This window comes from Neofelis nebulosa, chromosome 10 (genome assembly GCF_028018385.1).
Source record: "Neofelis nebulosa isolate mNeoNeb1 chromosome 10, mNeoNeb1.pri, whole genome shotgun sequence".
Taxonomy (NCBI): domain Eukaryota; kingdom Metazoa; phylum Chordata; class Mammalia; order Carnivora; family Felidae; genus Neofelis; species Neofelis nebulosa.
In genome coordinates, this window is record NC_080791.1 from 63,785,054 (window position 1) to 63,803,577 (window position 18,524).

At 38.2% G+C, this 18,524-nt stretch overlaps 1 protein-coding gene across 1 annotated transcript; it reads right to left on the minus strand.

Moving 5' to 3' along the window:
* Positions 1-9,142: 9,142 nt before the first annotated feature.
* Positions 9,143-10,099, minus strand: LOC131487409 (olfactory receptor 6B9). Its single transcript, XM_058688088.1, has one exon. It carries the CDS (start codon positions 10,097-10,099, stop codon positions 9,143-9,145), a length of 957 nt encoding a protein of 318 aa, XP_058544071.1.
* Between the last annotated feature and the right edge of the window lie 8,425 nt (positions 10,100-18,524).

The following is an 18,524-nucleotide window of genomic DNA, read 5'->3' on the forward strand; positions in this document are numbered from 1 at the left end:
AGAAGAAAGGATAAGAACCATATGATCCTGTCAATAGGTGTAGAAAAAGTATTTGACAAAATACAGCATCTTTCTTAATAAAAACCCTCAAGAACATCAGTATAGAAAGAACATATCTAATGTTTATTTATTTATTTATGTATTTATTTTGAGAGAGAAAGAGACAGAGTGGGGGAGGGGCAGAGTGAGTCCACTGACTGATAAATGGATAATGAAGGTGTGGTTTATATATACACTGGAATACTACTTGGCAATGAGAAAGAATAAAATCTTTTCATTTGCAACGACGTGGATGGAACTGGAGGGTATTATGCTAAGTGAAAAAAGTCAGTCAAAGAAAGACAGATATCATATGTTTTCACTCATATGTGGAATTTGAGAAATTTAGCAGAAGACCATGGGAGTTGGGAAGGGGAAAAATTAGTTTCAAACAGAGAGGGAGGCAACCATAAGATACTCTTAAATACAGAGAACAAACTGAGGGTTGATGGCGGGGGAGATGTGGGGAAGGGGAAAATGGGTGATGGGCATTGAGGAGGGCACTTGTTGGGATGAGCACTGGGTGTTTTATGTAAACAGTGAATCATGGGAATCTATTCCTGAAGCCAAGAGCACACTGCATACACTGTATGTTAGCTAACTTGACAATAAATTATATTTTAAAAAATGTAACTGGCAAGAAGGCAGCAGAGGAAGGGTCTATATCTTCAGGCAGCCTGACCTAGAATGAAGCAAAGCATTTCTAAGCTTAATCTTGAATGGAAAAGCAAAAGGCTGTCCATAGGTTCTTTGAAGTGACAAAAAATACACTAGTGTCAGTTGTGGGCATCTTCCAACATTCTGAAAAATCACTGATTTCTGCTAAACACCGCAGTCTGAGACCCAGGATCTGAGCATGGGAGATGATCACCAACAATCCCGCAATGAGAAAGAGAGAGAGAAAGACAGAAAAGAACCATTGGCTCAGTTATGATCATGTCATGTTCGACCTCACATACTATTTGTATTGCAAAATTGCTCATTTATCAAGTTAAAATTTAGTAGAAATGTTTGCTCATCTTTTGAACACTTGAAGAACAAGTTACTCTCAATCCAAGGATTTACATGGTTAATATCCTCCAGGGATTATATTTTGTGTATTATGCAGGCTTAGAATATGAGAAAAGGGAGACTATTTCTACTCTTCTCCTGTGTCAATCAAATCATGTTTCTCCCTTTCTGCCTTCACAGAAGGGATGCCCCATCTCACATGATGAGTAATTCTACTTGATAAAAAATACTATTTTTATTAAAAAAAAAAAAAGACAGAAAAGAAAATACCTCTCTGAGAGTGTGAATTTCAAGCTGTTTTTAAAGACGAGCATAGGGGGCGCATGGGTAGCTCAGTTGGTTGAGTGTTCGACTTCAGCTCAGGGCTTGTGAGTTTGAGCCCCATGTCAGAATCTGTGCTGACAGCTCAGAGCCTGGAGCCTGCTTCTGATTCTGTGTCTCCTCTCTCTGCCCCTCTCCTCCTTGTGCTCTGTCTCTGTCTCTCAAAAATAAACATTAACAAAAAAAAATTAAAAAAATAAAGATGAGTATAAATGATTCAAATGAAGACGAGTGAAGAGGCTCTTGAGCATATAATGCATTATGTGCAGAATCTATGAAATAGAAAACAGCTTGTAATTTCTGAGAAGCTAAATGAAGACTGATGAGTCAGGTAGTAACTGAGATAAATTTGGAGAGATAGATATGCTCCAAATCATGCTTGTACTTCTAGGGGATATGGAATGCAGTGCACACACACACACACACACACACACACACGTGTGACATCAGACAATTTTTAAAAGTAACTCTTAGGGGTGCCTGGGTGGTTTAGTCAGTTAAGCATCTAACTTTGGCTCAGGTCATGATCTCATAGTTTGTGAGTTTGAGCCCTGGGTTAGGCTCTATGCTGACAGCTCAGAGCCTGGAGCCTGTTGCAAATTCTGTGTCTCCCTCTCTCTGCCCCTCCCCTGCTCACATTCTGTCTCTCTCTCAAAAATAAGTGAACACTGAAAAAGTTTTTAAAGTAACCCTTATAGTTGTAAGGTTATAGTTGAAGGAGTAATGGGTAGAAGATGGACAAGAGTGAATTATATGGAAGTGATAAGTCACTAAATCCTACTCCTGAAACCAATATTACACTATATGTTAGCTAGAATTTAAATACAAACTTGGAACAACAACAAAGATATGTCCAGAAGTGATTGTGGTCATCCAGGTAAGATGGATCAGGAAAATAGCACATATATAATAAACACATGTTGGAGGCAGAAACAATAATAATTGGTGATTGGCTAGATATTTGCAATGGAAAGAAATCAAGAAAAGCCAGTTTGGGAGGTTTTAAATAGAAGAATTGAGAGTGTTTAAGGAACCAGAAAATCCCATAAGAATGAGAAGTCCATTTGCTCAGTGTGTATAGATGAATGAGATAGATAGAAGGAAAGAGGTATTGATTTAGCGGGAAAAAAACTGAGGGACTGTTTTCTCCTGCAAAGTGCATCGTTTTAGCATCTATACTAGAATTAAAAGTAACTTATGCATCACAATGACAATATTACAATATTCTGTATTATCTACGTATATATTTTTTCAGCTGACTTACATTATCCAGCTCAACACATTCCACACCCCTATTCAAAATTCCTAGCCCTGGGTGCCTGGGTGACTCAGAGCCTGGAGCCTGCTTTGGATTCTGTGTCTCCCTCTCTCTCTGCCATTCCCCTGCTCACACTGTCTCTCTCTCTCTCTCAAAAATAAACATTAACCTTTTAAAAAAATTCCCTGTCCTTAATTATTATTATTATTAATTATTATTAATTATTATTATTATTTTTATGGCCTGGAAGCCATATCTCCCAAAGATAAAATCCTTACCTCAGATGGACAGGAGACACTGCTGATAGATTTTACTGCAAGATGTAATAGCTTATATGAGGGAGCCAAGGAGTGCAGATAGAAATTGGTGAATAAAGTGGCTTTTGCCAGAATTTGGGAAAGTATCTGCTGTGAGGAGGTATGGGAGGTCAGTGAGACAGGGCCTTCTCTGGCTTTGCAGACCTTCTCTGGGAATGGGTAGCCTTGTCTCTGAATGGCCAATACTACTGAGAGAAGAGTCAGGTAGGAATAAGAGGTTGCCTGTCTCCTCTCTTGTGTGAGGAGTTAGGACAGGCTGCTTCTCTGATCAGTCACCCTGTAAAGGAATTTTTCTAGCCCTCAAACAAGTGTCAGGCTGAGGTCACTGCTTAGGCTTTTAAAAATGCTTCCACTCCTATTGGGCTCTGAAGGAAAAGCTGAATAAAGGAAGAATCCAAGGAAGGGGATATGAGAAAACCCAAAAGGAGAACCTAAAATGACGGGCCTCACTTTCTCTGAGGGCCACAGTGAGCCAGGGCCCTGTTTTGGGGGTGGTTCTTTTGCCTTCCTGTGTGAGGACAATGACTTTGATCTCCCTCTCCTCCCCAGAAGCTTTATTTAAAGGGAAATCTCTCCCCAGCTGACTTATTCCCTCACTAGAAATCCTAGTCTAGGAGATAGGATTTTAATAAATCCCCTAGGTATGATTCCTGACCTTCCACCTCTGCTTTCTTCTGTCAGTAAATGAGCTCTGTTGGCCCAGAGGGAACCCTTCACCTGTAAAGGAAAACAGAGGGCCATTTTCACATCCCTGACTGTGCATTTAGTGACCATGTCTTGGGCTAGTACTACCAATCTGCTCCAAGACCCATGGTATAATGAAGACCCTACATGGTCTCAGAAAAGCTGTGGAAGCAAGACTCTTAGTCTTTCCCCAAGAGGTAATCCTTTCACTGAACATAAGTATCTCAGAGCAAATTAACTAAGACAAATGCATACAGGATTTCCTGCTTTATTTTCCCTCCATAGATATGTTTTCTTTTTAAATTTTCTTACTCAACAGTTATTGGACTCCTATGTGCCAGATGTGAGATGCTAAGTTATATATCAATGAAAAAAATAGACAACTATCCCTCTGACATGGGTCTTATATTGGAACACTTGTAACATGGAAGGGGCAGCACTGTGTTCTCACTGCAAGAGACACTAACCCTGGATATAGATTTGCCTTTCCTAAATGCAATGCTTATGTCAAAACTACTATCTGTGGACTTACAGAATGACCTTATCCACTGTCATGCTATTCCACATAGCATTGCTTCAGATCAATAAATGCGGTATACTTCACAGTAAATGAATTATAGCAATGGACCCATCCTCATGGAATTCACTGATCTTACCATTTTCTCCACCATCACTGAAGTAGTTGGTTGGATTGTATTGTGGAAAAACCTCTTAAAGGGCCAGTTACAGTACCAGCTAGATGGTGATACTTTGTAGGGCTGGAGAAATGTCCTCCAGGATGCTGTGTGTGCTCTGAATCAGCATCCAATCTATAGTGCCATTTCTCCCACTACCAATAGGCATATATCCAGCAATCAAGGGGTAAAAATAGGAGTGGCTCCATTCCTTATTACCCCTAGTGAGTCTTAGTAAAATTTTTGCATCCTGTCCCTGTGACTTTCCTGGCCTAGAGGTCTTAGTCCCAAAGGAAGGTATGTTTCCATTAGGAGGTACAACAGTAATTTCATTGAACTGGAATTTGAGACTGCCACCTGGTCACTTTAGTCTCCTCATGTCTCTGAATCAATAGGTGATTGATCCTAATCCAAGGGAAAATTGGTTGCTACTATATAATGGAGGTAAGGAAGGAGTATGTCTAGGGTACAAGAGATTCCTTAGGTATCTCTTAAAACTGCCACAACTGTGATTATAGTTAATGGAAAATTACAACAAACCAGTCCAGACAGTACATCTAATGACTCAGACTCTTCAGAAATGAAGGTTTGGGTTAACCTACCCAGCAAAAAACTATGAACAGCTGAGGTGCTTTTTTAGAGCAAAAAGAATATGGAATGGGTAGTTGAAGAAGGCAATCACAAATACTAGTTAAAACCCTGTGAGCAGTTTCAGAAATAAAATGAGATTTATAATAGTTTATTAGTTATTAGTATTTCTTCTATTATGAATACACACAATATTTTGTGTATGTATATATATATATGTATATATATATCTCACAAATATGTTTTCATTTCCTTATCTCCTTTATCCCTATACCACGTAACATAAGATATGTTAAGAAATTAACTTTATATCACAGTATTTGAGTTACAGGAGAAGAGCAAACATCCTCTAAGGACTTTGCATCTTCTGGAGCAGGAGTTAGCATATTTTCAGTTAGAATATACACAAGTTAAGTTGTATTGTGGTAGGTAGAAGTATGACTTCGTTACTATCTTTATTTGGAGAGGGTGTGGTTTACAGAGATGTGTATGAGTGCCAAGTTGACAAGAGATGGACCGTTGTGGTCAGTTTTATGTGTCAATTTGGCTAGGCTTTAGTCCCCAATTTTTCAAACAAACATTAATCTAGGTGTTGCTGTGAAGGTATTTTGTAGAAGTGGTTAAAGTCCATAATCAGGTGACCTTAAGTATGAAAGATTATTCTAGATAATCTAGAGGAGCCTGATTCAATCAGTTGAAAGGCTGTAAGAGCCGAACTGAGACTTCCCTGAGGAAAAGAAGTTTCACCTGTGGGAAGCAGCTTTAGCTGCTTGAGACTTCCCGGCTGCCTTTTCTGACAGCCTGCCCTATAAATTTCAGATTTGCCTTGCCATCCCCACAACTGCATAATAAATCTCTTAATATACATCTCCTACTGGTTCTATTTATTTGTTTGCACCCTTACTTGTACATTCAATATACATTTTTCTGCAGTAAAGGGAAAATTTTACCAATTTAGTCACCTAGAAAACTTCTGGCTACCCTGAGTTTTGACAATTTATCCATCACTTTCTTGCTGGTTCACTGTCTGATGGAAATCCAGGAAAACTATAGCCTTTTCTATCCACCTCCTTCTCTGCATATTTCTTTTCAGATACAAGTCACGCTGTCTTTCCTTCTTGAATGTCACTCTTCGAATTTTGAACAAAATAACATAGTTATAACTGGAGTATAACATTAAATATGGAGCACAATATGAAACCTAATTACGTATAGTTTTTGATCTTTAATTCTTAAAATCTGAGTTGTGGATGAAATTGTTAATTGTACCCTTTTCTACTTTTCTGAATGTTTTAAACATTTGAAAGTAAAATATTTTAAATATTAAAGTAAAAGAAACATAAAAAGCAAACACATCATAAATGGAGAGAGAACAATGCACTGTTATAGAAACAATAAGTTAACTCTCTTGGAAATCCAGTTCACCAAATAAATTAGAAGGTTAGTAAGTACACAGAGGATTTGTATAACAACTGATCTAATGGCTGTATAGAAAACTTTAAAAATCAGACAGTCTAGACTAGAAAAGGAATGTCAGTTCATAAATATAGATGATAGTTGAGATTAGAATAATAAATGACCACAGGCAGGGCTGCTTAACCTAACCAAAATTAAAAAGAATTTTAAGAATAAAAAATAATGTTGTGAGGTTTCAAAATAGCACTAATTGGCCATTAGGAATTAACAAAGATTTTCAAGCAGAAATATATACAGCATAACACTGCTATCTTTTTAAATTTTTTAAAAATGTTTTTATTTATTTTTGAGACAGAGAGAGACAGAGCATGAGCAGGGGAGGGGCAGAGAGAGGGGGAGACACAGAATCTGAAGTGGGCTCCAGGCTCTGAGCTGTCAGCAAAGAGCCCAACGCGGGGCTCGAACTCACAGAGTATGAGATCATGACCTGAGCTGAAGTCAGACGCTCAACCGACTGAGCCACCCAGGCGCCCCAACACTGCTGTCTTTTGACAAAAAGACTAAAAAAATTCGAAGATGGGGTAGAAATGATATGATTCAAGATAGAGCATCTTATATTATTTTCAGTGCCTGTGTGAGGGCCATGGCCCATAGCGCTTCTTTTTGACTAAAGAAAAATGGTACAGAGGCACCTAGGTGGCTCAATTGGTTAAGCATCTGACTTTGGCTCAGGTCATGATCTTGCAGTTCCTGAGTTCAAGATCCATGTAGGGCTCTGTACTGACAGCTCAGAGCCTGGAGCCTGCTTCAGATTCTGTGTCTCCCTCTATTTCTTTGCCCCTCCCTCACTCACACTCTGTCTCTCTCTTTCTCTCAAAAATAAGCAAACAGTAAAAAATAAATAAATAAAATAAAAATTATATATATTATTATGAATGTACAGTTGTTAGGCTACAAATAAGGAAGACCAGGAGGAAATAACAGGTTCAGGTAAATTGGAAACTACCACAGTCTGTAAAATATAATAATCTATATAAAATTAAATTAAAACAACCCCATGTGACGTTATACAAAAACTTAATACAAAATGGGAAGACCATGTAGTTACAATGTAAATAAAGTCAAAACAAAGCAAATACGGTATCAATAACCCAATTAAACTTATGTAATGTGGTTTCCAAAGTGTTGGGGTAAAATAGTATGCCTGCCATCCTTAAACACTCGACAGACTATATTTCATTAATTCACTCATCCAATATTGTTGCTGAGCCAGACAGAATCCATCTCTCGTCTATCATTTTATAATGTCTGACTGAAAGTATATAGTAGGATATTGCATCTGCCTTTCCACCATCAAAAAGGAAACTAATGAGAAGAGGAATGTTCTCGGAAACCTCGGAAAATGCTGCACATCTAGGCCAAGTACCATCTAAGCAAAAGCACTTTTGTGGCCTCTTGTCAATGTCAATGCTTCCTTTACCTGAAAAGGAATGGGCTTTAATGAATTGCTACTAGGTTTTCTGAAGGTCTAGCTGCTGACTCTATAACATCTGAAAAATTACACATGTAGAAATTCCAACAAAGGAAGAAAACTAAAGCATGAAGTTATATATTAAATACATATAGTTTATTGAAACTATACATTTTTATGTTCTAAAATTACATAATTGTTACGTGTAAATGCTGCATATAATAATATATAACTATATTTATACACACAAACACATATATACACACAAATGTATGTTAAATTTGCTTTCTCTCTGCCATGATAAGTGTTGCATGCTGTCTACCTTGCGGTATTTCTGTTACAGCCTAAAAGAAGTTTTTCTTTCATATTTTCTTAAATTTGAGAAAGTGATTAAAATGAGATATCATCAATTGATTATAAAAGGAACCAGGCCCCTAACCCTCTAGGAAGCAATAAACAGGTCCTAGCCATGAAGTTAATGATAGCAGAACCTCTTTTTGTTTACTCCCCCTAAGAAAAAGAGGGCTTTTAAGACAAAACAAAATTGGGGTGCCTGGGTGGCTCAGTTGGTTAAGCGTCTGACTTGGGCTGAGGTCATGATCTCACGGTTTGTGAGTTAGAGCCCCGCATTGGGCTCTGTGCTGACTAACCAAAAGTTGAGCTCCAGCTCAGAGCCTGGAGCCTGCTTCTGATTCTGTGTCTCCCTCTCTCTCTGCCCCTCCCCCACTTGTACTCTGTCTCTCTGTCTCTCAAAAATAAATAGAACATTTTAAAAAATTAAAAAAATTGGGGCGCCTGGGTGGCGCAGTCGGTTAAGCGTCCGACTTCAGCCAGGTCACGACCTCGCGGTCCGTGAGTTCGAGCCCCGCGTCAGGCTCTGGGCTGATGGCTCGGAGCCTGGAGCCTGTTTCCGATTCTGTGTCTCCCTCTCTCTCTGCCCCTCCCCCGTTCATGCTCTGTCTCTGTCTGTCCCAAAAATAAATAAAAAACATTAAAAAAAAAAAAAATTAAAAAATTAAAAAAATTAATAAAAACAAAACAAAATCAAAATGGATAGAACTATAAAAACTAGTTGGATAATAACTGATTATTTCTTAGCATCTTCATAAAAATAAAATTATTTTAAAACTCCAGTACCAATATATGTCTCTTAAAGTTCTGGTTATTTCACTTACTATGTTAGAAAAAGAAGCATTTAATTAAGGCCTGAAAGAAAAGGAGATTTCCTCTGATATTTTTTTTTTTGCCTCTTATCCTTCAATTGTGTACTAAGTCAGTGTGTTTATAATTGCAGACTTTTACCTAATATAGGTGTTTTTTTGAGATTAAGTTAAATGAAAAGAGAAGGCATGTCTGAGTCTCTTTAGCAAAGACAATCTCTCAAGAAAAGGGCTTGGCCACTAGACATGGTTTTTCTGATGGCATCTTTGACCTCCTTGTTCCTCAGGCAATAGATAATAGGGTTGAGCATGGGAGTAAAGACTGCATAAATGGCTGAGATCAATTTGTTAGAATTGAATGAAGCAATGGCTCGAGGTCGGACATACATGAAGATCACAGCTGTATAGAAGATGACCACCACTGTAAGGTGAGAGGCACAGGTGGAGAAGGTCTTCCACTGCCCAGTGGCTGAGGGAATGTGCAGGATGGTAGAGACAATGAAGCCATAGGAAAGGACAGTGGCTGAGAGGGGAAACACAAGAATGAGAATGGCTAGCACAAAGTCCACCATCTCAGCCATAGAAAAATCCATGCAGGCCAGTTTGAGGATAGGAGAAACATCACAGAAAAAATGGTTCAAGATATTATTGCCACAGAAGGCAACTCGGGAGATGAAGTATACCTTTGCCATGGAGATGGTGAAGCCACTCACCCAGGAACTGATGGTCAGCTGAACGCAAAATCCTGTGGTCATCATGGCTGGATAATGAAGAGGACAACATATAGCCACGTAACGGTCATAGGCCATGGCAGCCAAGAGCACACATTCAGTACAGGCAAGTGAGATGAAGAAATAGAGTTGGATCATGCATCCCAGGAAGGAGATGGTATTGGGATGAAGTAGGAATCCAGCCAACATCTTAGGGACTGTGACAGATACATACCAAGTCTCCAGAAAGGACATGGTGCCCAGAAAATAGTACATAGGCTTGTGCAGGGACCCAGTAACCCATACAGTGAGAATGATAACCAAATTCTCCAGCAGCACAAACAGGTAGGTGATGAGGAAGAGAAGGAAAAGCAGAACCTGTAGCCAAGGGGAAGTATGGAAGCCCACCAGGATGAATTCACTAACATAGGTGGTATTTTCCTTTGACATGACTAAGACACCAAAAGACAAAGGATTTAATGAAAATAGCACAAATCAAAGAATGAGATCCACATTAGTAGCAAGGGGCCCTCAGGCTGTAGGTACTTTATCATTAAACTTAACCCTAGTGCCACAATCTGGTCCCAGGTTGTGATTTGGCAGTCCTGAAAGGCCACAAGATCCTCCCCAGAAAATCAGATGTCAGAACAGAGCCTGAAAACAAATCCACCAAAGACACAACGTTAAGAATCCAAAGAAACCAATATTGCACTGTACTTTAACTAGAATTTAAATAAAAATTTTTTAAAAAATAGTGGCAAACATAAATGAGGCTGAAGTTACAATGATATTCCTCTAATATCATTGTATATTCAAAAACGCTTGAGCTGTCATATATATATAATTCTCTCCCAGCACCATAATTTCCCACTTACAAAATTATAGCATTAGAAACTGTGGTTAGGGGCGCCTGGGTGGCTCGGTCGGTTAAGTGTCTGCCTTCGGCTCAGGTCATGATCTCATGGTCCGTGAGTTCAAGCCCCACGTCAGGCTCTGTGCTGACTGCTCAGAGCCTGGAACCTGTTTCAGATTCTGTGTCTCCCTCTCTCTCTGCCCCTCCCCTGTTCATGTTCTGTCTCTCTCTGTCTCAAAAATAAATAAACGTTAAAAAAAATTTTTAAAAAAGGAACTGTGGTTAAAGGAAAATTTTAATTCTCTTTGATAAACTAATAATAATTAATGTATTTTGCTAAAGTTAATGTTTATAAAGTCCCTATACCAAGTTTAAGAGTCATTAAAACAATAATACCCTTTATTAAGATAATTTTACTCATGAGAATTTAATTCAAACTAATACCAGAAACCATATATATGAAGAGGTTCATAACATTATGATACTTAAGAGTGAGGAAATCATTACATAAGTTATGATTGTCAACTGGATGAAATAAGTGATAATTATAAGAATCTTGTAAAAATAAAAAAGGATTTAATAGTTGGTAAAAGCACAAAACAGACAAACAATGAATCTTAAAGCAGAGTCATGGGGTCAGATTCAGGATTTAGTCCCACAGATCTAGGTGAGAAATGTCGTCAGGTAGTACTAGGAGTAAATACTTTCCTTATCAGCATATTTCCAGGTTTCACAGGCTGTTATAAGGCAAAAGACCATCATGGTTGGAACAAGTGCCAAGGGCAGGACAGGGAAGCAGCGTAGTTAAAATTCTGGAGAAAATAAAATATCAACTGGAAAACACCCTCCTGACCAGGAGAATTGCTGCCTTTGGTGCACTCTTCAGGATGGTCTTTTCAGGATGCTGGCCAAAGTAGTTAACAATTACTTGCCTATTTTTAGGGCCATGGACTTAAAAATTGAATGAAGAATGTCTGCTCTCTTGAATAATTAAGCACATTTTTATTTTTTAGATGGCTCCTAATAATAGTATTTTATATATACATATATACTATATACTATACTATTTTATATATACATGCGTACATGTATATATGTATATATAAAATGCCTTTATATATACATATATAATGGTTTTATATATACATATAAAATGGTTCACATTTGATTCCAAATTAATTTGTACAGTTCATCTATATCTTCTTCAAAGACTGGTTCAAAATTTTGATACTGTCAGAAGTGTTACTTGATTAATTCTCTCTACTCCTTGACTCTGAAAACCCTCCTCAATATGGACATTGCTGAACACAAGTTGCATTTAAGAAGTTACCTTGAGAGTGGGGACTCAGGAGATTCAACAACTCAGAAGGTTTCCTAAAGCACAATAGGATCAAAGAGAGAACTGAAATTTAAAAACACTTTCTTCACAAGTGAGGATAGAAGAAAGAGAAAAATAGAGATAGAAGTTGGCTTGAGATTATAAACAAAATTAATCTGAAAAGAGAAACATCTTTTTCGAGGAGACCAATAGAGATGACCTGGAAAGGGAAAAGCAGAATTTAGGGAACTGAAAAGCACAAGATGTGAAATTTCCGAGGTGTTTAGTAGTGATTTCTGATTTATTATGTACTATGTGGGCCAAAACCCCAGATCTCCAATAAAATAGTTGGTTATATGTGTGGGAAAAATTACCACAGTAAAATATAACTCAAATTTGACTTCTTCCTCCACTAAAAAGGAGATATCCTTTAATGAATTTTAACAACTCTCTCAGGGAGGTCATTTTTACCCCAGTTGTGAGGCAGTATAGAAGCACCTAGCCTAAACTGGAACAATTACAGTACAGTGTTGTGAAGGAATTTTTACATGTAAATGCACACTCATTCATTTCTGATATTTTAGGAATCATAGAAAACAAAAGAGTAACATAACAAGAGACTTGACATGGACAAAGGGGCCCCAGTACTCAGAGTGTACTAAAGCATGAAGAAAACTACAGACCACTGGGACATATAATTTTAAGACCTGAATTTTAGTCCATGATCTATCTCTGACTAACTTTATATAATCTGAAGCAAACCTCAGATTATCTAAATTTTAATTCCCTTAAGAGTCAAAAAAGGATATAATATTAAACAATTCAACAAATCATAAACAATTTATAGTATTGTTAATAGTTAAGAGAAAGATCTATTGAATACTTAATGGGTGCCTGGTCCCACACTGCATTTTGAAAATATAAAGAAGAAAAAGTCATATTTCCCTATTCAAAGTCTTGAGAAGAAGATAAAAACAAGTGAAGAAGCCATTAGAGTTTAGTGTGTTACAGCCATAAGAAAGATACATACTTGGGGCGATTGGGTGGCTCAGTCAGTTAAGCATCCAACTCTTGATTTCTGCTCAGGTCATGATCTCATGATTTGTGTGATCGAGCCCCATATAGGGCTCTGGGCTAACAGCATGGAGCTTGCTTAAGATTCTCTCTCTCTCTCTGCCCCCCACCCAAATAAATAAATAAACATTAAAACAAAAAAGATATATACTCAGGTATATAGAAGTTCCTAATATTGCCTTCAGAAGAAAACTAATGGGACTTTCTTATTTGCACCTGAGCAGCTGAGCCCTGTTGGAGAAAACTCACAAAAGAAGGCAGATGAGGAGCACCTGGGTGGCTCAGTTGGGCTCCATTAGTTAAGTGTCCAACTCTTGATTTTGGCTTAGGCCCAGCATCAGGCTCTGTGTTGGTAGCACGGAGCCTGCATGGGACTCTCTCTCTCCCTCTCTCTTTGCCTCTCCCACTCACACTGTCTCTCTCAAATAAATAAAATAAAATAAACTTAATAAAAAGAAGACAAATGATTACTGCCATAAATTTATGGTCATGGAGCTCAACTCATTCACAAACAATGGCTATCCTACACAATGTTTTAAATCAATTCACTCTCCACGTTTCTCAAAGACTCTTGCCTCTGATCTCCAATCGGCCATCCTCACTCTTTTCTCTGATACTCAGCACAATTTTACCTTCTATTTTACAAATGAAGCTCTAGGATACATATTTATTCAACTTCCCACTATCAAGTCATTATGCTCACCTTCTGACATCTTTGCTCATTCCTTCTTTACTTCTTATCTAAGACCAGTCCCTCCATCTGCTCTACACATCCCATTTTTCAGGAAAACCATCTATCAGAGACCCCATCTCTTTTATGTTAAATTCATTATTTTCACAGATATTCATTGAGCACCTACTATGTGACAGGCACTATTCTAGATGCTTGAAATATCTCCCTGACCAAAACAGACAAAAACAAGCCCTAATCTTAAGAAGTTACATCCTAGTAGAAGGATACAGGTAGTAAATACGGTACTTCTCAGGACTTTGAATATACACGATAGAGATATAAATGTAAGAACTGATATGTTCTGTGGATAAAATAAATAGAGCAAGGTAAGGAAAATCACAACTGCAGAGAGTTGAGCAGGTTCATATTTCAAATAGGGTGATCAGGATAGGCCTTATTGAGCAGAATCATGAAGAATGTGACAGCCATTTGGTTGTCTGATGAAAGAGCTTTCCAGACAAAGGGAACAAGCAGTTCAAAGATCCTAAGGTGAGATACAATGTAAGGAACAGCAAGTCCAGTATGGTTGGAGTAGAATGAGTGGAAGGGAGAGATGAAGTCAGAGAAGTAAGGGATAGGAGAAGTGATGATGAGCTGATCACCACAGGCCTTTGATGTTCTTTTAATTTATTTTTTAGAGAGAGTCACCACAGGCCTTTTAAGCAGGTGTAATCGTGTTGGCCTTTACTCTCAGTATACTGGGGACACTTGGGAAGGTTTTGAGCAGTTAAATGACCTGATCTTATTGATATTTTAAGAATGCTTCTGGCATATTCTTCTTATCTGAATCATTTCCTACAACTTTTATCTGGTTAATCAATGATGTGTCTTTCTAAAAATAATCCTTCTTTACTGGTAATATTTTTGCATCTGCTTGAAAACACTGTACCATTAATTAATCCCTCTTTCCTCTCCATTGCCTATTTTATATTGCTGCTACTTTCTGGTGATATTACCATTTTAAAAATGTCAGCTTTAATTTTCCACTCCCTGACTCCTCGCCTAACCTTAGCTCCCACACCTTCAACCCTACCATGACAGTTCCAGGCACTGAGAACACTACGACAAACATAAATTTGGCACTGTTTAGTAAAGAAGAAAGAGAAGGGAACAGAGAATTAGAATATAATGTAATAAGCATTACAATAGAATATTGAGTTTTCTAATTCTCAACCAAATACTAAGTATTAGGAACCCAGGATAGAGAGTAACTCTTTGTCAGAGGAACTCAAAAAGCCTTTACTGAGGAGGTACCATTTGAACTGAAATGAAGCTTGTAGAGTTTTGGAATGGAGGAGAAATATCAAGGAGAAACAATAGCAAATCCAAAGGCACAAAGTAGATATAAAAAGTTAATGATGGAATGATTTGCACTTTGATTAGAAAGAATTGGCGCATGGAGGAGAGAAATGGATCAAGATAAGGCTGGAGGATGTTATATATGATCAGTCCTTTTCACATTTTTTTTAACTTTTTACTAATTCCCTCCCCATTTCCAGCACAGAATCCTACAACATCTGACAAAATAACTCTTATCACACTGACCAGATGTAGAAAACAAGATGAGTCCACTTTACATATTCTCTAATGTTAGCTTGAATTCCCTTGATTTTTAAGATTTGTAATTTATTCTTGACATTTTGAGGAAGTTGATATTGCTGTATTTTCTCAGGCATGACCTAGATCTTCACATACACCCACCATTCTGAGAACATGAATGAGGGCCACCTGGGACTACTGTCCTTCACTTTCTCCCAGTTTTCCTACTTGGCCTTCATCACCTTCCCTCCTGATCTCTGCCTTCTCCAATATAATCTGTCCAATAATAAAAATATTCATCATTAACTGGGTATCTATCACACAGCAGAATTTGTACTTTGTCCTTTCCATATTTTAACTCATTTAATTCTCACAGCAACCTAATAAAGGTAGATATTATTGGTCCCACATTACAGATAATCGGGTAAATAATTTGGTTAAATTCATACAAGTAAAAACTTGTGGAAATGGAATTACAAGCTAAAACTGTTAGTGCCCCAGATCTATACTCTTTCAACTAAGCAATAATCCTCCCTCTTTAGGTATTGCTTCCCACCTCTCTGTCTTCTCACTGCCATGCTCCCAGTTCACACCCAAATTGTGTATCCACAGTCTGCTCTTTCTTTATTTCTTTACCATGTCACCCATTCTCCTGATCTTCAATCTTGACCCTCATACTAAAACCAATTTCTCTTTTTATTCAAGTCTTTTATGTCCAAGCTCCTCATAGCTTTTACATCCATGTAAGCCTTTGTGATCAACCTAAAGTTCCAAAACCTGATTTATCTAGTCATTTCCCATGAGTCACCTGCCTTGTAAGTATGTCTAACATTTAAGACCTCCTAGTACTATGATACTTTTCACCTCATCCCTCATTAGACCCTCATGTTGGTCTAAACCTACATGGCCTTTCCCACTGCACATTGACCTCTGATCCAGCTACTGATGTGTTGTGCTCCATCTAGCCACCATTTCCTAACTCTGAAGGTCTTTGTTAGGAAATGAATCTTGGCTCGGTCAGAGGAGGGGCTCCCTAGCTGAGTTAAAGGAGTAGATTGATGTGTATTACTTGGAAGATGGTAGGTGGGAAGTAGAAGGAAGGGAAAGTTAGGTGAGAACTAGGGGAATAGTGCAAATAAAGGGAGGTAGTTTGTGTCATTCGGGTAGAGGGTAGGCTGGAAAGGAAAATTGAAAGTTTAAGTCTCAGCAGAGGTAGAGTGGACATGCATTGCAAGGGGCTAGAACCCATACAGAGTCTGGCAAAAAGTATATTGTCCATTTAAAACAACACATATAGGCGCTAAACAGTATTCCTGTTCCAGACTGAGTGATTTTGCTAAAATAAATATGATCATGTAACTCTCCAATTCAAGTCCTATAGTGACAACTGTACATCTGAACTCCTTACATTACATAGCAGGTCTCTCATGATCTGACCCTCACATTTATCATATCTTAATCTTGTTTTTTTGTTAGATACTCAACCAAAGCTCAAGAATTTGTATTTTTTCAGGGCAACATCCTTCTTCAAGACTGTGCAGTTGTGCATACTCTGTCCTCTACCTGAAATTCTTTTTAGCGCTTGCCACCTGTAAAGTGCCTACTCAGATCCATCCTCTTTATAAAACCAACCCTACCCCCACCCAACTCCCACTATCACCTACCTCCTGCCCATCATCCCTAGCTATCTGGTTTTGTAACATTTTGGAACTTAGAGCATCATAATCATGATAACATGTATCACTTTGCTTACATTTCACCACTACTATATTTGTGAACTTCTTGAAAATTCCAATTTTATCCATTTTCATCTTGTTTGTCCTTTTATCTCTAGTATCTAGCACAGGTCCTGATGCATGGTTGGCACTCAATAAGTAAATAGTTTATCATATTTAATTAAGAATAGATGTCTTACTTGGGATGCCTCGGTGGCTCAGTTGGTTAAGCATCTGGCTTTGGCTCAGGTCATGAGCTCATAGTGGGTTTGAGCCCCACTTCGGGCTCTGTGCTGACAGCTCAGAGCCTGGAGCCCACTTCAGATTCTGTGTCTCCCTCTCTCTCTCTCTGCCCCTCCTCTGCTCATACTCTGTCTCTCTCTCTGTCTCTCAAAAATAAGCAAAACATTAAAAAAAATCTACATAAAAAAGATTAGATGTCTCACCATAGTGCATTGTTTACTTCTCTTTAGGACGCTGGGTGAAGTAGGTCATCTTGGTTGAGTCTGGCTTGGAGACCTTGGTTCAGTTGCCCAGTGGCCAGATCTGTGGAGAGGTACTCAAAGAATATGGCCTGTGTTGCCTCTCCACCTGAAAGGATTTGCAGATAAGTTACAGAAAGGAAAAGGGAAAGAAAGGGGAAAGCAAATAAAAAAGAGGCTGATCTAAATCCTGGAAAATTGTTTCTCTATGAAACTCAAGAGTTCCATGACTTTGTAATTCTCCTTGCCTGGGAAAGACTTTGGGGTCCAGATGGATTATAAAGAAATGAAAAATTACTCTGCTATTGGTTGAAAAAAATGCAATATAACCAAAATGCAAAGGTTACTTCTGGGACTGTTGGATGCCCCCGTTGGATGATAGTCCAAAGGAGAGCAATTTTTCAGTTTTGTATGTTTTTTCTCCATAGCTGTTTGAGGTATATCCCTTCCCATTCCTCTCTCTCTTGCTTTCATTCTGTTTCCCTGCCACTGACCTTGGGCAGGCTTTGCATGTTGACTCTTCCCACAGACCTTATTCAGGCAGAACCTATAGCTGAACAGGTCAAGGATGCAATAAGACCACTGCTCAGTAGAGACAACCATTCTTTAAAAGACACATCCTTGGAGACCTGGTTCACAAGTGCTATAGGATTTTCAAGAGCAACAGTGACAAAGAAGTTAGAGACATTTCCCTAGTGATCTCTGAGGGTCAACAAACAAAGAAGATGCTATATGATTATCAGATGGGGAAACAGAGAACAACGTCTTCCTAGCAAATCAGCCTGGTGATTCATCCTAATCCTTTTGGCAAGCCTTGATTTTCCTTCTCTCTGGTTGTTCGGGAAATAACTATTACTCATGATGTAGGACTTTAAGGCATTAAAATTACTCAGAAAGTACTAGTGAGAGGCTTAAAATACACAAAAGATGATTGAACAGTGTTAACAGTACAGTAAACTCTAGGGAGAAGCACAACTTTCTTTCTATTCCTTTCACTCAAGAGAAGAGTACTCCCAAGCATGGAAGACAAACGACTACACATAGGGCTAGGTATCAAGCTTTGGTGGGTAAAGCAAATTTAGTAGTAGCCAATTCTCTTATCTTTTAAGGAAAATTCTCTTATCTTGACTCTTTTTGAAATGTCATATAATACTCTTCTCT

Excerpts from the sequence above, each read along its gene's own strand:
- LOC131487409 (XM_058688088.1), bottom strand. The coding sequence starts at position 10,099 with ATGTCAAAGGAAAATACCACCTATGTTAGTGAATTCATCCTGGTGGGC.